This window comes from Microcaecilia unicolor, chromosome 3 (genome assembly GCF_901765095.1).
Source record: "Microcaecilia unicolor chromosome 3, aMicUni1.1, whole genome shotgun sequence".
Classification (NCBI taxonomy): Eukaryota; Metazoa; Chordata; class Amphibia; order Gymnophiona; family Siphonopidae; genus Microcaecilia; species Microcaecilia unicolor.
Window position 1 is genome coordinate 117,841,262 of NC_044033.1, and position 23,144 is coordinate 117,864,405.

The window sequence follows — 23,144 nt, forward strand, 5'->3', positions numbered from 1 at the left end:
TTATCATCATAAGATTAGATCTTTTCTGCTAATGTTTTCTTTGTTTAATGCACAGTTCACTGTTCAAGTTGACCGTGTCATGCGTGCACTGGCCTCCAAGGCACGTTCTGTAAAACAGCAGAGAAAAGTTTGCTGTTCAGTTAAGAAGAGGAAACAAATTGTTGCTAACATTGTGAAGTTGAGCTGGGAAAACATAAGATTAAAAACAATTAATGAAAGGAAAAAAGTACAATTTAGAAAATTCAGTTCTGAATTAAGCTGAAGCCTTCTGGAGCACAAAGAACCGGTGACACTGAAAGGTTTACATTATAAATTTGATACTGCAGTGACTTTGACAACCCTACAAATGTTATATTTATATACTTTATAAATAATATATGAAATATGATAATCCATTGTTAAAATGCCCATTAGAACATTTTGCAAGCAATGGGGTATCATGATGTTACTATTTAAGACTGAGTAATAGGTGACCAAGAGTTAATGGTTTACCTCTTAAAAGAAGTCTGGGAGGGAAAGCTGGGATTACATCTGCCAGCAGAGCAAGGTATCAGAGGTCTTGTTCAACTGTTCTGATGTTGTGCTGATTGAAAATGACTTTTTTCAAAGAGTAGGTTGTTCATTGCCATCACATTCATAAGGTTAATGAGTGACAACTCGGCACTGGGAAAGCTCCATCATCCACAAACCATAATAGATTTTCCTCATCTTGGCATGTGAAGATGCAGATTGTGCCCCCCTTGATCCACCATCCAAGAATGTGCAGTGGCACCAGCCGCAAAGAATGCGAAGGCAGCAGCTTTTTGGCCATCAGACGTAGAAGCAACAGGAACATCCACATGCGTACACTGTATTAACGCAGTTGTCCCACCGTATGGTATGAATCCTCCTCCCTGTTCCTGTGCACTACACCCTGATGGAGGCCACCTATTTGTCACTGAATATTGTGCAAAGTATCTCATCTCATACAGTTTCCCTGTATGGTCGAAAACAGATTCATTGTACCTGTGTCTGAGCTATATGTCAAAGGATGTGTTAGTTGGAAATCCACCTGTCAGTCTATGTGCTGTTAGTGAAAAGGAACACAGTACTGCCCAGAGCCAGTGACCGCCATGATGCATGACTAATGCATGTTTTGGTTTGTTCATATGGTATGTATTTCTTTTTAATAGCTTCATTACCTCACGATTGGGGAAAAAAAAACAGCATACGGATATTGCAAAATAGTTTATTATATGCTGGGGTTTACTAAGCCGGTAGCATGGCTGACTGTGCACTAGTGCCGACACACCCCTTTCACTTTGAATGGGTTGAGTCGGCAGTGCCGCGCGGCTTAGTAAACAGACCATTACATGATATCTGTGTTAAACTGTTCTTTCAGTGGTGCCTGGCATTTCTAAACTCTGGGAGTATCATTTCTACCCCCTATGTCCTATCCCAGTGATTCTGAAACCTGGTCCTGGAGACATCCCAGTCAGCCAGGTTCTCAGGATATCCATAATGAATATTAATGAGAGAGATTTGCATGCACTGCCTCCACTGCATGCAAAGCTCTCTCTTTAATATTCACTATTGATATCCCGAAAACCTGGCTGACTGTGGTGCCTCCAGGACCACGTTTGGGAACCAGTGTCTATCCTCAAGAATACACTGAACATGACAGGTGTCAGTACTCAACAGGGTTTAAGCAGGGGAAGAGGCTTCTGTTTACTTAAAACTCACTCAGTGGGCCATTCCTGGACGTTCAGTGGCACTTAATCACACAATGCTGCTGAATATCACCTCTGACTACCATGGAACTATGTAGTTGGCATCTTACAAAAATAGGAGAGCAGACAGTAAATACGCTGCAAAAAATCAGTCAAGTTTGTTAAGCCTCGGGAACCAAGGTATGATGTGACATTCCCATACAATATTTAATTATAAAAATTGAAACCTCAAAGCTCCTGGAATGGCTCACTTTAACATGCCAAAATCCTTAATATAGTTTCCTTTGTTATCATCATCATTTTCATTGATGAAAATCAGAGAAAAAAGAACAGCAAGAAAAAAACTGCACAAGAAAATCACCCTGTGGAGAAGAAAAGCCTACTGTTCCAAAAACACCTCTGATGCATCATAAAGGAATTATACAGCACACCTTTAGCACCAACCAACCTGGTGTCCAAAAGCAAAAAAAAAAATTAAATTCCAAAAATCTAAACAGCTGTGCACATATCTCAAAAAAGGAAATTCATACTCAAAAGCACTTACCTGATGGTGGTTTTGTGTACTCTAATACCCCAACCTTGTTGATCTCAGCAGGAAGCTCGCCTTCACATCCAGAAGCATTATCTTTCCAGTTCAAAATCTCACATCAGAAGCAATGCCGTAATTTCAAAAAGTAGAGCTCGAGTTATAACACATGAGATGATAATCCACCACTGAGCAAATGAACATCCCCAACAAGGGCCACTTGTTTCGGGAGGTGGAACTATCACATTAACGTAAGACAGCAAGATGGTGATGAGGGTTTAAAGATGCTGGCTTATTGTTAGACAATGAAAAAGTGATTTAAAAGGAGCAGAATAAGAAAAATGCATTCCAATGGCCCTGTTCAGACTATCAGGTTCTTTAGTATCTAATCTACAGATACATTGTTGTTCTCATTGATGCAACCATCTTTTAATATCTCCTCCTCTCAAAGAAACATGTTGATCAATGATCATACACCGGAGTTCCTCAAAGTTGTGTTGCAGCCTTCTACAATGATGAAACATGGGGGTTTTCTGCTTCCCAGTATTCGCACAATGACGATGTTTAATCATTCTAGTCTTAAAAGACCAAGAGGTCTGGCCAGCATACAGCAAGTCACAGGAACAATGAATAATATAAATTACATTCATCAAATTGTATGTTGTAGAGCAAGATAACTTAATCATTCAGTTACATTTCTTTGACCAAAACACAGTACCTTCATCAGTCATATCACAAATAGAGCACATTTCTTGTGTCCCACGGTAGAAATAGCGCCAGTTGTCCAAACATCCAATTTGCATAATCTAGCTACCAGATTCAGCCAGATTCATATTCAAGCATAAGAATTATCGAATTCAGAATAGACAGAAAGCCCCCCCCCCCCCCCCCCCCCCAAGATTTCTTTATAGAACTGGCCAGTGTATTTCAACACACAAGATACCATAGATGCAGATACATCCAGGAAACTCAATTGTAGCAACAAGCCTCTGTTATTCAACAAAGCTCATAGTATGCATTCTTTATAATCTTCCTGGGATAGCCTTTATCTGTAAATTTATCCATAAGATCACTCTCTGAAAATGCATACTGTTCATCCGAGTCACAGATACAGCAATAGCGTAAAAATTGAGAAAAACGAAGACTGTTCTTTGTATGAAAAGGATACATATTATCATACTTCAGCAAAGTGTTTTTGTCTGTAGGTGTTATGTAGACCATGGTTTTTAATGGTCCATGATGATGTTGCACTTTAATATCCAAAAGCATAATCTCACACAAATCATAATTTTATTCAAATTTAATTGTAAGATGACATCTATACAATTCTACTATAAACTCTTGTAGTCCCAGTACTGTACCAGTCTATATCAAAACATATCATCAATATACCGATACCAACATAGCACCAACCAATATTTATTGGAAAAATATATCCAGCGTTGCTCAAAATCTGCCATAAACAAATCAAGGGGTCAAACAATGCATCCATTTTCACACCGCTTTGAAACGTAAACGCTTTGAATTTCAACGAGAAATTTGATGTACTTATTTAGTCATTAAGCTTACATATTACGATTAAACAACATTTAATTATCTTAAGCTATTTATTTTTATACCCCACAATTTCCAACTTACATTGGTTCATTGTGGCTTACATTAGCAACGGGGGTTGTTATCAGACCATATAAAACAAAGTAGTAAGGGGTACTGAAGATACAGGGCAGCTTCTAAAAGGGTGAAACGTATGGGTTAAATGAACTTACATATGTGATGTGAAACTGAAAGAAGGATCATTGATCTAGGTTAATGTTGATGTTACTAATGTTTTAGCATTGCTACCTACTGAATTTTGCACATTAAAATGTTCGAGCTAAAACACAGCAAAATAACATCATTCAAATGATACAGTTAACAATGTGTGAGAATTTTGCAGTTACTGTGAATGCTGAATGTCTACCTCAAGCTTTAACACAGGCTTTCAGTTGCCTTGGGGACTTTTTAACAGTCTTGTTGATCGGTTCCTGTGGCAGACTGTCCCAGATCATCTGCAGTGCTTCCTTGAGTTCTGCAACTGTTTGCAGCTTTGGGTGGAGCTTGTGATAGGCCTCCAACATTACTCCCCAGTCAAAAGTCTACATGACTGTGAAGTCATTAACAGTAAACTGGTACCCCATATTTTTCTTTTTTTTTTCAAATAATGGTAGTGTTACAGGGCAAACATTTTTGAACGTGCAAATATCGCTGGGTGATCATGCTAAAAAGTCTAACTTTTCCATGTTTAAATATAATTTCATTCCACTCAGCACATAAACGTAGATAGTAACAACAAATACAGCTGTAAAATGTCACATTAAAATTCCAAGTGGTTGCTGAAAAAACAGCAAAAAGCTCTAGGGGTTTACTTTTTTTGCTTCACCCTATCCGATTATCAGATACAAAATGATTATTCTGTAATGCTAATGCAGCCAACGAGCAAAGATTCAGAGAAAACTTGATGAGAGTGAGGGTAGGTGTTTAAAGCCATGTCCAAAACCTTAAGTGCCTCAGTTTGACAAATTAAACTGTATAGTGACTACATATCCAGAGTCAGTAGCAACACATCATCTGGTATATCCTGTAACTGAGCAAAGTAATTCAAAGAATGGGTGGTATCTTTTACATAGGAAGGAATCTGGGAAATCACAGGTCATAGGAAGCAATCTACACATTTATACACCCGTTCAAGAAGAGAATCTCTAGAGGAAACAGTAGGGCGGCCTAGAGAATTCTACAGGCTGTTATGAATCTTAGGCAAAATGTAAAACATTTGTATCTTAGAATTTTTATAATTTATATATACATACTCTTTAATTGAGAGAAAACCCAATTTTCTTGCCTCAGCTGTCAAAACATCAATTTTTTTTCCAAAAGCTGAAAAGTAGGATTATAATCCACTACTCTGTATACTGCTATATACAAAAGCTGGCGAAGCACTTCCTGCATGTAATCAGATTTATTTAGTACCACTATAGTTCTTCCTTTGTCAATCCACCGTATCACAATAGAAGCTTCAGAACTCCAGGTGTTTTAATTCCAAATGTTCTTGAGCAGTTAAATTCTGTAGATAATATGGACACCGTTCAAACTTAGCAACATCATGAAGAACTAGTTCCTGAAATGTATGAATAACAGGATCGAAAGCCCTGGAGAAGTCCATGCACTCTTATTCCAAACATCAGAGTAAGCTCTTCTAGAGTTCAAATCATCAACAAAATATATTTTCAATTGAAGGGTGCGTATGAACTTTTCAAAGTCTACTCTAAATTGAAAAGGATCATGCTTTTGTGTAGAGACAAAGGTAAGCCCTTCGATAACAAAGACTTCTCTGTGGCAGTCACAGTATAGCTAGACAAATTTCCCCTGTCCCAACGATCCTGTTTGGCCTTGTCTTCCACGGTTCTTCCAAACTCCTTAATATTTTTTTTGAGATCCCTTGTTTGTCTGCCCTCCCCTGATTTTTCACTCCCACTATCTTCGCCACTTGAAGAATCCAATGATAACTCCAACCCAACTTGTTTCTGTTGTCCATTATTACTTTTGTCTTTAGGTTTCATCCAAACATATGCAAACTCCCCCACTATAGTCTTTCTGATCTTAATGCAACTAATCAGGGCCGGTCTTAGGCAGAGGCGGCCGCATAGGGCCTCGTGCCTAAGGGGGCCCCGTGCAGCGCGCCTCTCAACTCTGCCTCCGACCTCCGCTGCTCAGACTGCATCAATGATCCCGCTCGGCCACTCCGCTCCTGCCACCGGCGCACACCCCCTGCTTGGGCCCATTGTCAGCTCCCCAGACCCCGACAGTTGCAGCGAGCGACAGCCCTGACAGTCGACAGACAGTTGCAGCGACAGCTCACCTCCAGCTTTTTCCCACTCAATGTCCCACCTTCTGATGATGTATTTCCTGTTTCCGCGAGGGCGGGAGCCACTGAGCGGGAAAAGCTGGAGCCTGGTCGGAGGTGAGCGGCCATTGCTGGTGCGAGTGCGTACGCCTTAAAATAAAGTGGAGGAGCAACAGGGCTACAGTTTATGCCATTCGGGCAAGGTAATGATAGCTTTTGTATACTGTTTCACAATTTTAAAGATGTATCTTATAACGCTTGCTATTTATTTAGTTTCCTTTTTTATGGAGTGAAGGAATAGCCCAATAGTTAAGAGGATTAAGAAGAAAAGTCCAGGCTCTGGATTCTTTTTGTATGCATTTGTGTTATTTTGTTCAATTTTTATTGCAATATAGAAATAGAAAAAGAGCAGATGAATTTTTTCAATCATTCATTTTTTTCTTTATTTTACTTCAATATTTCTTATTTGTTATATTTATATCAATGATTCCCTAATAGGTGATCTATAGAAATGATCAGATTTCTCTTAGGTCTGGGGAGGGGGGGGGGGTTCATGATAGCATTGTGCTTTTTATTTCAATCAGTTTTTTTGTACAAGTTGTACAAGTTTAGCTTCATTTGTCTTTATTTGAAATTTCATAAATAAAAAATTTTCTAAAAATGGAATTATCTTATCAATGGGGTGGAGCTAGGGTGGGGCGGGGCTAGGGTGGGGAGGGGCTAGGATGGGGCCCCACCAAATTGGTCTGCACAGGGCCCTGCACTTGCTAAGACCGGCCCCGCAACTAATTAACTTTGACCACTCTTAATTTCTTTTCAAAATTTGTCCAATTTACTATCAAAATCTTGAAAGGATTCATCATAATCCCATGATGATTAAAAATCTAAATAATCTTTCCTCTAATTTTGTATTTTTCTATTCCTTTTTTTCTTGAAGAGTTTCTATCAATAGTAACATTAAATCTAACACACAGTGGTTCAATATACACTGTTCCATATTAAATCTAACGTGCAATGATTCAATACACTGTTCCATATAGCAACAAAAGCTTCATCTTCCAAAAATATTCTTGGTCCTCTAGGCATACAAAGCCCTCTAGGGATAATTTCTTGTTTACAATATTCTACTAGAGCTGCGCTATTCAATTCCCTACTAATGAACTATCATTTAATAACTCCAGCCATTCTGAATTCTCAATGCCATGCCAGATTGTGACAACGCTTGAGCTTGGAGAGTTTTTTCCTGTTATTCTTTTTCTCCTACATTCATCAATGAAACCAAAGATTTTAAAGGAGACTCTATTAAGGATTATGTCATGTTAAAGTGAGCCATTTTGGGAGCTTTCAGGTTTCAATTTATAATTACATATTGTATGGGAACATATCATCATAGCTTGGTACCTGAAGCTTAGCAAACTTGATTTATTTTTTGCACTGTGTAGTTGGTGTCAGGGCAGTCTATGAATAGAGCTGGGGAGGTACTGGTAGTTATGCAGCCATCAGCTATAAGTACTGGTGCCTGTATAGCTAACTGGGCAGGTAGGACCACACAAAAGGTAGTCCTGTTTTTGCCCGCTTAGTTCCGTGGGTGCCAGCACTGAATATTGGCCATCATCTGTATAATTTCAATTCCAGTGCTCCTGGCATTGAAAATACCTGCATATAGTATGTTGTACCACAGAAAGGTGGTATATCAAATCCATGACCCTTAAACTTTACCTTAATATCCAGCCGAATCTAACCTGGATATTGAATATTGGGGTGGAGGCGGGGGACAGTTTTGAAATATGCAAGTATATTTTATAGATTCTCCCAACTAAACACTTCACTTTTTGCTTGAGAACAGAATTTTGTTTCCATACTGCACCCATGAAATTAAATGACTTCTCCAAATTGGACAACATTAGTTTTAATTATTGCCTCCCAGAAAAATTCCCACAGACATTTGTGCCTGTTTTCTCTGTGGATAATTTTCTCTCAGAAGCAGATTGTACTTTTAATTATAGAAAGCTAGATAAGTCATTGCATAATCTGCCCTTTCTCTGCCCCCGTGAGCACTTGACAAGTAATTTTGCCTTCATGGGAGAGTAGGTAATTTTCAAAGCGCCTATTTCTACATGTAAAATGCTTTTTCATCCACAGAATTGGCTTTGAAAATTATTTTCTGAGACTTGTAAAAGTTAAAGGAACAGCTCGCATAGTTTTTTTTCTTTTTCCTTTGTATTTTATAATTTAATTAAAATCTTATTAAATAATATATCTTATTTATTTATTTATTTATTTATTTATTTATTTTGTCTGCTCCTTTTTTTGTTCCTGGATACCTTTGCTTTTTTTTTTTTCCGAAATGGAAGAAGACTGTTTTGGCCATTCCTACAGTTGCATATAGATAAAAATCCTGCATGAGACCTTGCAACAGATGGGGTGATCCTGAAGAAACTAATCCCCCTGCACACATGTTTCAAATTCAACATTTTGTCTTTGTTAAAACTATGTATGACCTTAGCTAAGCAGTGTGTAAACATTTAACCAACTGTGCAAATTATGGGGTCCTTTTACAAAGGCTCGCTGAAAAGTGGCTTGCGTTAGTGTAGGCGCGGGTTTTGGGTGCGCGCACAATCATTTTTCAGCGTGCCTGTAAAAACGCCCCCTTTTTTTCTTGAAAATGAACGTGCGGCAAAATCAAAATTGCCGTGTGTCCATTTTGGGTCTCTGACCTTACCGCCAGCCATAAACCTACGTGCATCAGATGCCACTTGGCACACGTCCAAAAATAAAACATAATTTGCAGACGTGCATAGCAGACATGCGCCAAAAGTGAAATTACCGCAAGAGCCATGCGGTAGTCAGGCGGTAAGTCCATTTTGGCGCATGTTGGGCGTGTGCAGGCGCCTACACGGCTTAGTAAAAGGGGCCCTATATGCTGGAAGATAAAGTACCAGGGGGCCCTTTTACTACAGTGTGGTAAAATCTAGGACTTAACTTATTATAACATGAGACTTTACCACATGCTAAGCCCAGATTTAACATGGCACTTTTGGAGGGCTTTTTCATTTTATTTGCAGGTTGTGTACTAATGTTCCCATCATAGGAGCCGACTTTTTAAAATGATTGGGGAAGCTGAATTTTTTTTTTTTACAGGTAGTGCATTCCCCCCGCCCTCCCCTCCCCTCCCCTCCCCTCCCCCCATTCCAGCCCCCCCCCCTCTCCCTCCGAGTTCCAGGCCCCCCTCCTCCCTCCATCCCCCCGCCCCTCCCTCCGAGTTCCAGGGCCCCCCCGCCCCTCCATCCAGATTTTAAAAGCCATCTTCTTACCTCGTCAAGGTGTTACGGCGGCAGCTGTACGCAGTGAAAAACGTGCAGGCTCGCGCTTCAGCCTTCTCTCGTCTGTCTCTCAGCTCTGGTCCCGCCCTCATTTCCTTTTTCCGCAAGGGCGGGACCAGGGCTGAGAGACAGACGAGGGAAGGCTGAAGCGCGAGCCTGCAAGCATTTCACTGCGTGCAGCTGCCGCCGTAACACCCTGACGAGGTAAGAAGATGGCTTTAAAAATTTGGACAGACGGAGGGATGGAGGGGCGGGGGGGCCCTGGAACTCGGAGGGAGGGACTTTTAAAATTCTGGGCTGGAAGGGAACTTCCGGTCAGCGAAATATTGGGGGTGCTCGAGCACCCACAGCACCCACGGAGTCGATGCCTATGGTTCCCATTAGCACAAGGTACCTGTTAAAAGTTAATTCAGGAACACTTAGGGGGTTTTTCACTAAGCTGCGGTAGCATTTTTAGCTCGCAGTAGAAATCAGCTGGCAGTAAACGCAGAGACAGCCATTATATTCCTCCTGTGGGCATCTCGTCGCTTACCGCCAGCTGATTTCTACCACAAGCTAAAAATGCTATCACAGCTTAGTAAAAGAAAATCCTTAGTGCTTTCTGCGTTAACTCTGCATTAGCCAGATAGGAGGGGATCCTATAAATGGCATTCAGAATTCATCACTGGAAAAAAATCTGCACTAAGTGTGATTCCATAAAGGGCGCATACCCTTTATAGAATTCCATTTAGTACTAATTCCCACACCTAACTTTAGGTGCTAGGCTTACAGCTGCTGGAACCTGGTGTAAATGTTGGCACCTAAGTTAGGCACTCTGTGGCAGTATTTTGTAGCTATGCACACAACTTTTTGGAATACCCCTGACATGCCTATGGCCAAGCCCCTTTTGAGTTACGCACTAGGGGCCTCTTTTACCAAGCTGCATCAAAAGGGAGCATGCGTTGGCGTATGTTTTTGACACATGCCGAGGCCCCATTTTACCGCAGCTGGTAAAAGGGTAGGCTCTTATGTGTGGGAAATGGACATGCGGCAAGTAAAGCACTTGATGAGCAGCCATTTCTGGGGGAGCCCTTACTGCCACCCATTGAGGTGGCGGTAAGGGCTCCTGCGCTAACCCAGTGGTATCTGGGCAGTGCACGTTACTGCCCAATTACTGCCAGGTACAACCCGGTGCTACAAAATAAATATATTTTTGTAGAGCCAGATATGACGGTGCGCTGGGAGTGGGAAGTACCGCAAGGCTGTTGCGGTAGCCTAGCAGCACTTCCTGTTTAGCGAGCAGTAAGCCCACATTGGGCCTACTGCCGCTTTGTAAAAGAGGCCCTAGTAGAGTTAGACAACATGCCTTATAGAATAGCATGCTGCCAGATGGGTGTACAAATCCTAAGTGGTGCCAATTAACTTAAGGGCATGTAACTCAATTCATTTGCGTGCTCATCCTTGTGTGCGCAAATCTGGGCTCCATATATAGAATTCAGGACTTAGGGCCTTGTTTTGCTCCTAAATTTATGCTCCTAAATTCTAAAATAGATTATGCTCATAATTTAGGAGTATAACCTTTATAAAATAAGGCCCTTAGGGGATCTTTTACAAAGGCGTGCTAGCATTTTTAGCACACACTAAACGCTAGAGACACCCATATATTTCTATGGGTGTCTCTAGCCTTTAGCGGATGCTTATTTTTAGCATGCACTAAAAACACTAGCGTGCCTTTGTAAAAGGACTCCTTAGTGTGCAATAATCATAATTCAATAGTTGGTTAATGCTTCCAGGCCCATGCTCCACACGTGCCAAACCCCATTGGAGAACAATTTAATGCACAGTTTAGCGCATGGAAACAGAAAAAATACCAGAAAATGCTTTAATGCGTTTGTGCAGTAGTCTGTTTTCACACACTAACCCACGTGCTAAGGGGTTAACATCCTTTAGTAAAAGGGCCTTTAAAACTTCACAGGAAGTAAAAACGAATAAATAAGGAGAGAAAACCTAAAAAAAAAAACCCAATCTGGGTCATGCTAGATTCATGGTTGTTATTTGTCTTTTATGAGAAACAGGTAAAGGATGAAGGGATACAGAAATTGGGTTTGATGACATTTCATCAGGCAACAGTTCATCACGTGTCACTTCTTCACTACAGACATTTCACCACGCAACATTTCATCACATATTCAAGCTAAATATATTCAAATTATGTTCATGAAAAACTTGTGGCAAATGGGGGAGGGAGCCAGCACGCATCAGTGCCTGTTCATTTGTGCCTAAATATGACCTTCATGAAACTTCTACATGCAAAGAATTTTAACGAGACTCATATTTAGGTGCTAAAGAAAAGGCGCCAATGTGTACTGTAGAAAATGACCATGGGGACGCCAACTCAGACTTCATCCCCACCCCGTCTCCGCAACAGTACAAAATCTCATTTGTACAAAAAGCGAGTGATTGATTTTTATCGAAATTGATGAAACTAGTATGGTGGAGTTTGATTTGCGGGGACGGGGTGGGGATGTGGACAAACGTTGTCCCCATGTCATTCTATAGTGTGCTGGTACTTCTAGTTTCCTTTGGACATTACACAAAGAAGTCATGATTATCGGCACACTCTCTCCCCACACTTTTGCCACAACTTTTCCATACAAAAGTTGAATGCATGAAGCTTGAATATATGCTGAATTGTCCATGGTGGTGAAGTGTCATATGATGAATTCTCGGGTGTGTATCTGCCTCTGGGGTGAAGTGACTTGGTGATGAACTGTCCGCACACAGATATTGGGAGAGAATAATTAATTATATTCTTTTAAATTTGATTTATTGTAGGGGAGGTGTTTTCTTTTTTGGAGGGAAGCGTTTTATTTTATGTACAGTAAACATGCATGTTTTATACTGTTTTGTCGCTGGATATCTTCCTTTACCTCACTACAGATCCTATTGTATTCAGTGGGAGCTCTGAGATAAAGTGAGATAACCTTGCAATGTTTCCCGTAGTCATATCTGTATGTTGAACTGTATGTTGAACATCTGTACATTGGACAGCCCTGGAGTTGTGTATGTATTTCTGTTTTGGAAAACTGATAATTATAAAGCAGAACAAATCTGAAACAAAATATGTGGAACATTCTTTTAAGTACAAAAATTTGGAATAGTTTGCCCATCCAACATAAAAGATCTAGCTCTTACCTGCTGTTTCCTAAAAATTTAAAAATTTATTTTCAGTAAACCTATATCTTTTTGGTGTAAGCTGGATTTTACTCCATTTGTGGGAGGTTTTTTTTTTTATTGTAATCCACATTGAATCTTAACAGAAAAATGTGGACTATAAGACATTTTATAATATAATATAGTATAGTATAGTGTAGCATAGCTATGCTCCCTTAATTCAGACCATGCAAACATATTTATGTTTGATATCTTCATAGATAAAATTGCAAGAAAATGAAAGGTAGATATTGTTAATACAGTATGCATTTTTAAGCACTAATGTGTGTGCCTGAGTGCTATATTTTTATATATTATTTTTATATTTTAAGATTGCATGAAAATTCTAAATGGGGAAAAAAATAATGGTGTCATTCTGAGTTGAAGTTTCAGAGAGAAACAATAATTGGTGACTTGTGCTAATGAAAGTACAGTAAACAGGAAGGGAACCTCTCAGGAGAAGAAAGACAAACCAGGGTGAAGCAAAGGTCAACCAAATAACAAGCCAACTCAAAATGTTGCTTGAAAATCCTTTTATTCAAAGCACCAGAATGAGGACCCGACAGGGGCTGTGTTTCAGCAAATGGAGCCACCTGCCTCAAGAGGTCACACCAGAATTCTCTGTGAGCTAGAGTAATTGGTTGTGTGGCTGATGCAACATTGCTGGTAGGAATAGTAGTATCAGCAGGATAAAAGATGCCTGTAAAACGCAGTGTCCAAGCAACCACCACATGTCGGGTCCTCATCCTGGTGCTTTGAATAAAAGGATTTTCAAGCAACGTCTCCCGAGTTGGCTCGTCATTTGGTTGACTTCTATTTCACCCTGGTTAAGAAAAATACCAAATTATGCTTGAGTGCATCATCTCTCACTTCTTTTATTATAGCTGGAAGCCAACAGACCCCTGCCTTCTCCTAATGACCTCAAAAGAAAGATACTCATCAAAAACAAAAGGCTAAAGCCTGAAGTAGAAAAAAGTAAGTCAAATGCATGTGAACTGCAGATTAACAAAGGGATAAAGAGCACTTGAGATACCACCCAGTACATTTCTTTGAATGGTTAAAACTGAAATATATTTGAAAAAAATATGCTGTAATGAACTTTGCAATTGAAACAACAAATTGTGGTCTAGTATCCAACTACAGTCAAAGAACTACCCCCACATGAATATAACTCTAAAGGTAGTTGATATACATTTTTTTGTGTGTGTGGACCATCAGACAGTAAGTCATAAAACGATATGTTATAAGACATTCAGGAGGTCTTTTACTAAGGTGCGCTGGTGTTTTTAGTGCGCGCTAAACGTTAACGATGCCAATGTATTCCTATGGGCGTCTTTAGCATTTAGCGCATGCCTATTTTTAACGCGCTAAAAACGCCAGCGTGCCTAAGTAAAAGACCCCCTTAATATTCTTATGCTCATGCTTCCATTCCTCATCAGTCCTTTTACATTTTGACATAGACTCTTGCAATTCAATTCATCTTGCTTAATCTTGTATACGTTCATATGATATTATGTTTTGTACCTATATTAGCTTATCTCAATATGAACTGTTGCATCTCTAACAAGAAAAGTGAACAAGAGGGTAGACCAATGTTGTTCCAAAACAAGTGGTTTATTGGCTAAAAAGTGACGACGCAGAACTGTGTTTCGGCACCACAGGAGTTAATTACACAGCCTCAGCCAAAGCTGATAATTGCATAATAATATGACAAAGAAACTTCCACTAATACAGCATCAAAAGCTGATATACAAAAGCCACCAGCGTACAAGTGTAAATCGCAGGGATAAGGTTGCATGTCATACAGGACAAGCTTGCAATTATCAACTTTGATTAGGACTATGTAATTGACTCCTGAGACAAGTGCATGTGAGGTCAACATGCAGTTCTGCATTGAGTCACTTTTTAGCAGATAACCACTTGTTTTGGAACATTGATCTACCTCTTCCTTTCTTTTTGTTGTTGCTGCTTGTGTTTTGTCGTTAAGGGGGCTACTTCTGCCGTGTTTTTATTCTGTTGCATCTCTAACACAGAAAAGCTTCTGACATAGTGCTATGTTTCACAAGGAAGCATTCTAAATTCTTAAATCTCTTTAGGCCCTCCCTCTCCCAATACGCTACCTATAGTAAAACAAATTAAAACCCAGTTTAACATAAACAGTAACTAAAAACAGTAACATCTCCTTCTATATCTACCATCACTGTATCAGGAGTCCCACTTAGCCTTTCTTAACACTTTCCAGAGCCAGCCATGTTTTTAAAGCTGATCTGATAAGCAATAATCTGGGGAAAAAGAAACACAGCTACATATTAAATTCATTAGAAACTGTCATGATTGTGGTCGTGACCCCTCTCAGACTCACCTTATTTCTGGCAGTCAGCTTCCGAGCTGGCTTCTGTCTGTTCTTCCTGAGTTAGTTCTTTCTCTGTCTCTGTGTGCTGGCTGCTTCCAGCATGGCTCTGATTACTCCACTATACTGCACCTGTGTGTGCTAAGCCTCTCTGTGCTTCAGTATGCTTTCTCCCTTTGTCTTGGTTTGTGTTCCTCTTGCCCTCTGGTGGCCAGAACCGGTGGCTGCCATAGACTTTCCAGACTTTCTTTCTGGTCCGGTCCGGTCCAGATATTCCAGCCCTCCAGACTTGGTTTGAAGTTTGGCAGCTAACCTCACCCGTAGCTGCCTCATGATTCCTGCAGCTGAGTTTCAGCTGCTGTTGGGTTTATTACCACCTGGAACCTTCTGAGTTTGCCTTTGCATCGTCTAAGGTCCCTGGTTTTTTGGTGCTTTGTTGCACTTCTGCCTAGTCTGGTTTCTTGTTTAGTCCTTGTCTGATTCTAGTTAGTCTGTGTGTAGTTTAGCTTAGGTTTATTTGCTTATTTCCCTAGTCATGTTTCTGGTCTGTATTCCTTGTCTAGTTTCTGTTTGTCTGTGTCTCTTGCTTAGTTGCTGCTCTGCAGCTTTCAGTCCTGTCTCTTGTCTGTCAGTATTTGTACCCTGTTTCAGTGGCTGCGTGGCAGCTTTCAGTTCCTGTCCTGTAGCTTGTCCATTTCCTGCTTTTGTGTAGTATTGTCTGTCTGTGAGTCCTAGCCCAGTTTCCTGCCTTGCTGCCCATGTATATTCCTTTCCCCTCTGACCCTCAGTCCCTGTTCAGCCTAGTTGGTATCCAGTGCCTGTTCTGTCTGGTAAGTCCTGCCGGCCGCCTGTACCCAGGGGCTCAACTCCCGGGGAAGGGCGGCCAAGCGCAGGTGAAGTCTAGCTGTTTCTGTCAGAGTTCTGCCTTGTCTCTGGTGTGGGGTGGTTTTGCCTACCACTGCTACTCCATGGCAGTGGCCCAAGGGCTCACAAACCTAGTTTCTGCCTTGAAAGCCTGACAGAAACCACTCCAGACCACTACATTTAGAGAGATCCAATACCTAAAGGAGCTAAGGAAACGTTTAGAGGCCCTTTTACCAAACTGAGGTAAGCACTATCATATGCTTACAACAGCTTAAAATGGCATCCATGTGGCAAACTGAGACATGTGCTACTGGTATACTAAAAAATAAAATTAGTTTTTTTGTCTGGAGGCAGAGAGGGGTGTGTATGAGCTTTTCAGCACAACTAGATTACCACTCACTAACTGATTAGCATGTAATTAGCATATGAGCCTTTACTGCCTACAAAAGAGGTGGTAGTAAGGGCTTATTCACTAGTTTTTGTTAATGGCTGCACGCTAATGGCAACATTAGCGCATTGCCATTAAATCCAAGCTCGCCGGACACCCTGGAGTTTGTGAAACATTGGAATTAAGCAAGCTTTGAAAACTGTATCACCTGCAGCAACTACAAAATTTCTCTCACACATTGAAAAAATGGATCTGACCACAGTAATCCATGCCACGATAACATCTTGACGGGGCTACTGTAATGCCCTGTTCATTAGTCAAACCAAAAACAGTTTGTACCAGTTCCAACTAACTCAGAATTTTGCAAGCAGTGTGACCACATCACACCTTTCCTGCAAAAACTACACTGGCTACTAGTACCTTACAGGGACAAATTTAAAGCTCTGATTTTTAAGGTCCTCGGACAAAATGGACCAGATTACTTAAAGAATTAGTTGGCCCTCTTTGAGGCCTCTAAAATCCTCTCAAGGAGGAGCATCATTATCTGTACCCTCATTTTTAAAAAACTACACAGTGTGATATCCACCAGCATGCCTTCTCATGAGTAGTCGTCACACTTTGGAAAACTCTCTCCCAGAGGGGCTATGCCTAACACAAGACCACCTCTATTTCAGGAAGCAGATGAAAGCCTGGCTCTTCTCCCAAGCCTTTAATACATGCGGTGACTGACTATCCACTCACTTTGCCCCAGGCTAGCTTATTGCTCTTCCTGTAAAGGGTCATGGATTTGATATACCACCTTTCTGTGGTACAACCAAAGCAGTTTACAATTATATGGAGGTACTTTCTCTGCACATAGTTGGTTCACAATCTAAGAGGGTTTTTTTTGCCCAGAGTCAGAAGACGCTGCAGTGGGAATTGATCCCAGTTCCCCAGATTCTAAGCCCACTGCATTAATCATTAGGCTACTCCTCCACTTATTTTGCGGGGGGGGGGGGGGGGGGGGGGGGGGGGGAGGGGAGCACAGAAGTGACTGAAGAAGGGTGGAAGGCAGTGAGCACATACCAAGAGAGGGGGAGTGGAATGGAGAAAGGTGATGTGAGGGATTGTGCCTGGGGAGAGGAGACCTTGGGGATGGACAGAACCGAAGTCTTGTTGGGAGTTAGGGAGGGAAGAGAGTTAATGCTTATGGGTGGGGAGAAAGAACAATAGCATGCAGAGTGTTACTAGAGGGTAGAGAATAGATGAATAGATAGGGGGTGGTGAGAGGATGAAAAATGGGAGGTTTTCACCCTGGAGCAGGGGCAGAGAAAGCGTGTGTTGAACTTACCAGGGGAAGGAAAGGGATTCAAAAAGCTAGTTCATCATATCTTATTAGAAGCATAGAAACAAAAAAAAATAAGACAGATAAAGACCATGTGGCCTATCCAGTCTGCCCATGCATGCCATCTACTATCCCTTCCTCTCCCTTGGAGATCCTGTGCACTTGTTTCAAGCTTTCTTGAATTCAGATACAGCCTTTGTCTCCACTACTTCCACTGGGAGGCCATTCCATGAATTCATCACCCTTTCTGTGAGGAAGTATTTCCTTGGATTACTTCTGAGTCTGACCCCTTTCATCTTCTTCCTGTGCCCCCTCATTCCAGAGCTTCCTTTCAATTGAAAGAGATTGTGCACTCAACTGTATATATATAATTTACCTTCAGTTTGTCCTATCTATATATTTCAACTGCACATGCCCCTTCTCTACCTTGTATTGAATTCTAAGGACAGCATTAGCATCATATCTCAATTATTTGAATGTTCTAATGCATGCTAGTTAAAGGTTTCATATGTATTGTGGTAACATGGTGAGTATCTTATCTATGTTATATGAATGTTTTTGCAGGGATTCCTATTATGATATCATTTTTATTCTGATGACATTTATTATATTTGTGTTTTATGATTGTTTTACAGTGCTGTTATATGTTTATATTTCTGATACTGTTTCATGTTAGTCCTATTACTAGGATTCAATTTGCCATCTCCAGGTTTACCTCATTGCTTACATTTGGTCATTTTACTGTTGTTATAGTGTTAATAAATGAATGTATATTACTGCAGCTTGTTCTCTCTTTGCTTCATACGGAGCTTAGCTGTGTAACTGTTTCAGAGGATGTTTAAGTGAGGCATTTAACTGATTGAGGTGTAGGCAAGCAATTTTGGCTTATCATTCTTAAATAATGCTATCATGTCACGAGTGTGGCATCCCCATCCTATTCCAAGTGTTACTTACATTAGCAGAGCACCTTTGCAAGTTCCAAAAAAATACAAAGATGAGCCTCATGCATATTATAATGAAACTGCTAATATATTACATGATGAATATAAGGAGCATGCCTAAAACCACATAAAGGGGATTCAGGATTGTCAAGATGCATGGGATCTCTGAGCTCCCTTTTTTCTAGTGTGGGACACAGGGGCCTAATTGCGAAGCTTCATTAACTGTTTAACATAATTACCAAGAGCTAATAGTTGGCATGGGCCCACAACTATTAGCATGTATTAAAACAGCCACTGCAGAAAATGCCATATAGGGCTGGGGATTGTACCTGATAGCATGGAGCTTAATACCATGATGGTTGTTCTGGTTCTCTTTTTAACTGTGTTATCCGCATGGAATTGATCAGGTTATTGCAGAATAGAAGCTCTTGATGTAATATAATGTAATGCATTGTGGTGCATAATGAGCTCACTTAATGCTAACTCAAGAAGTATAGTTAACTTCATCACATGTAATCTGCCATGCAGTTAATATGTAATAGCAACTTTTTCTCTGCATTAACTGTACAAAAGCCCTCCCAGAAATGGTGGGAACACCCCCAACAGTTAACACAGAGATTTTGCAGTTCTGACATGTTAATGTTGGTTATTACCAAGCAGTATAAGCAAATTCTTACTTGACTTTAGTAACAAAAAAAAATGGCCTTAGTGTTATTCACTCCATTGCCCCATGTAAGCCGCATTGAGCCTGCCATGAGTGGGAAAAGCGCGGGGTACAAATGTAATAAAATAAATAAATAAAGCATCCATTAAAGATTTGTCTTAAGTTTTTCTAAATTCTGGAGCTTAATGTATCAACCTTATAATGCATAAGAGAGAGACCAATTTCTTTATGTACCAGTTGGGATCAACAATGTATTGAGTTTCAATTTGGTAAACTTGAAGATATTTAATAGAAATGCACTTTTATAATTTTTTATAAAAAGTGTTTTGGTAAGTTTAGATTTTAGATACTTGTTTTTCCTTATAAAATAGATGGTCTTGGATCTGAATTGCTGCGCAATATGGAGCAGGCTAACGTTTCCCTCCTATGCGACCTTTCTGTTTCAATAGAACAACTTGAAGCTTTGAAAAGCATGATGGAGGCGGGTGAAACTGCTGCTCCAGTGATAGAGGATGATATAGAAGAAGAAACAGAATGTGGTGAGTCTTTCTAGAAATTTTATTTCTCAGTGTTATTAACGTAGGGTGATGAGGTCCTATCATCTCTTCATGAATAAACTTAAATAAGGCCCAAACAAAGAATCTCATACATGCAAACTTACCCAGATAGCATAGGGACATTTTAGGCTCTCTGGATCAGGACTTCCCTGTGCCAGGAGTGCTGTGGTCTGGAGTTTGGCCCAAAGATTTTTCCTTTTTTTTGGAAAGTAATCACTTCCCTCTCCAAATGGCAATGAGGGAAGAGAGTTCCAGGCCTTTACTGTAGCCACAGAAAACATCTAGGGATGTTTATTATCCAATCAACAATTTATAGAGGGGGGACCATGATATAATTCCTGTCAACTAGATCTTATCTTTCAGTGTGGTTGGTGCAAAGTCAGTACAGTTTAATTCAGAGAGATGATCTACTCTTAAGGTTTTAAACAATATTTTATTGAGCAAAATATTGACTGGCTAGATTGAGCCAAATTTTTAGCCGAACACCTATCTCATTAGATTCACTAAGATGCTCATTTTCAAATCACATAGACTTACAAAGTTACGTGAGCACTTTGTAAGTCTATGTGCTTTGAAAATGAGCCCCACATTAATTAGTTCTGTATGCCTCTGAGCAGCTTCTTGAAAATTCATCTCTATGTGAATGTGCATCTTTTGAGTTTTGTAGCTTATAGATTTGTGATTTCTAGGAATCACTTTACCTGCATAATGGACCATTGCATGAAACTTCTGCCACAAGGCACCTCCTGGGCTTAGGAAGCAATTTTATACAATAGGCAGTAGTATGTTAATACTTAACTGTTTCAAATATTAGTATATATTCTCATATGTGTGCATCTACACACATATCTGCAAACATTTCACCTAAGCAATATTCTGTAAATACGTGTCTATCTTCTATAGTGCGTATTTGCAAATGGGGGGAGGGATCACACCTACATGCATATCATAGAGAATGCTATAAAGTAGTGCATGTCTTCACCATTTAGGCACCCACATCTGTGTCAGCTCCAGGGCTGGCATAAGTACTCATGCCTAACTGCCAGTTAAGCCAGTATCCTTTAAAGGAAAGTAGATACCTATTTCCCCTTACAGAATAAGCTCCTAACAAGGTGCCTAATTGTAGGCACCTGTTCTAGAATTGCCATTCAAGTGTTTTTCACAAGCCTTTGTGGTCAGATAACTGTTTATGTTTAGACATTTAACATAATTTGCAGGAACTAACGTGCTGGATTACTGTAATATCATCTTTTCCAGTCTCTCATTTTCTTCTTTAAAAAGACTGCATACGGTTCAAAGTACTGCCATCAGACTCCTGGCATGCACCAATTGTTTCAACCAAATTTCTTCCTGTTTTTGTTCAGTTTCACTGGTTACCCATTCAGTTCCGAATTCAGCACAGGATTTTGACTGTGGCCCATAAGGTTCTTCATCATTGTTCCCCAGCCTATCTCTCCTCGTGTAATTACTCCTTACACTCCTTCATGTTGACTTCGGTCGTTCTTTTCTAATCAACTTGCTATTCTTCTGAAGACCCTTCATGTTTTCCCTTGTGTTTCCCGCCCACCATTAGCCTGTCTGTTCAGTGCCCATCCGTCTGAATGGCAGCACTTTTCTCCTTTTATTTTCTCTCTCTCTCTTCTTTTCCTGTCCTTTCCTGTGATGATTGTAGTTCGTTTTCTTTCATAATTTACCTAGTTATATGTACAGTGTTTTGATTTTCCTTTAAGAAAGGTGGTATACCAAGTTTCCTATTAAAAATTAAACATTTATGGCTTTTATGACATTTCTGTGTATCCCATAGCTGACCAAGATGAAGAAGCACATCCAGAGTTCAAATTTGGGAATGAACTTTCTGCAGATGATCTCAGTCAAAAAGAGGTGGCTGTGAACAGTGTGAAAAAGGTGAGTGTCATATAAACTATCTGTCTTAATATTTTCATTTCAGGCAAGTGGAAAGCACTCACTGTATGATTACACTATGACTGCACTATATAGGAGTGAGGCCGTGATAAAATTGGACACAATATTATTCAAAGTAGTTAACTCACAAACCAATTGCAAGGAATTTCAGAAGGACCTTATGAGACTGGGGGGAACTGGCTTCTAAATGGTAAATGAAATTTAATGTGGACAACAGAGCAGCAGTGGCCAAAAGGAAGGGAAGACAACCAGGAGATAATCACCAATGATTCTTTATTGAAAGGATGTCTCCTTTTTTTTTAACAAATGAGAGAAAATATATTTTCTGTCAGTGCATAGCAAACTGTAAAATATGTTGTCAGAGGATGTGGTGAAAACGGTTATCATAGTTGAGTTTAAAAGGGATAGATAAGTTCCTGGAGGAAAGATCCACTGCTTAACCCTAGATTTGAAAAAGGACTGTTGTTCTTTGGGATCCTGCCAGGCACTTCTGACTTGGATTAGCCGCGGTCAGAGACAGGAAGCTGGACTTGGTCTGACCCAGTATGGCATTTCTTATCTTCTAACTTTCCACTAACTTTTAACCAAACCCTCTAGCTATTATCTTCTTGGCAGGGCATGTGCAAAATGTTCTCATATTTATTGCTGCAAAGGGTGAAGGCTGGGAAACAGGAAGAATTGTTTGTTCCTAGTCATGCAAAACAGCGCATATGTTTATGCTGTCACATCAGCAGGGTTCCATTAGCTCTTGAGTCCTGCAGCATCATTTTTTTTCTCCACAAATGCTCTAAGTGCTGTTCTATAAAGAGCGCTCAGCTTGGATTGCTGTCTATAGAATAACGCTCTGGCACCTAAATTTGGGCACCGTTTACTGAATCCTGGCCTGTATGTGTATATACATCAAGGATCTCTCCATAAACCTGACCACTGACTATGCAGTACTAACTTTATACAGATAAGTTGCCATATAAAATAAGAGCTGCTTTTTCTGCAGCAGTCTGACTTGTACAGCTGGGACTGAATATCGATGTTAGCCAGGTCATTTTTGGCCTCATCCCTGACACACCTCTAAACCATCTCACTTTCTCCACATGCCCCCAGATTCTATATAGTGCGACTTAAGTTGCGCATGCAAATTTGGTCATATTCTGGATTTGTGCACGCAACTTAATTAGCTAACAAGCCAATCAGTGCTGATAATTGCAATTAACAAGCAATTATTGACACTAATTGGCGTATTCTGTAAAGTAATGCACGTAAATTCTAAAGCATGTAGTTGAAGAGGGGGTATGGCCATGGGCGATTAATGAGCGGGTCGTGGGCATTTCTAAAAGCTATGCACATTATTATAGAATACACCTGGTCTGTGCCTGATTTAGGCATTGGCATTTACACCAAGTGTTATTTGGCATAACTGCCCATGACTAAATTTAGTCGGGCACAAGGGCGCTAGGTGTATTCTATAAACCGTGCCTAAATTTAGGGGTACTTTTTTTTTTTTAC

General features: G+C 40.3%; 1 protein-coding gene across 1 annotated transcript in view; it reads left to right on the forward strand.

The window, feature by feature from the left end:
* PLCB4 (phospholipase C beta 4) overlaps positions 1-23,144 on the forward strand; it is a 331,441-nt gene that overhangs the window by 239,434 nt on the left and 68,863 nt on the right. The window contains exons 17-19 of the mRNA XM_030196321.1: positions 13,515-13,605; positions 19,611-19,700; positions 21,523-21,623. Of these exons, the coding sequence (XP_030052181.1) occupies positions 13,515-13,605; positions 19,611-19,700; positions 21,523-21,623 (282 nt within the window). The remainder of the gene's footprint in view (positions 1-13,514; positions 13,606-19,610; positions 19,701-21,522; positions 21,624-23,144) is intronic.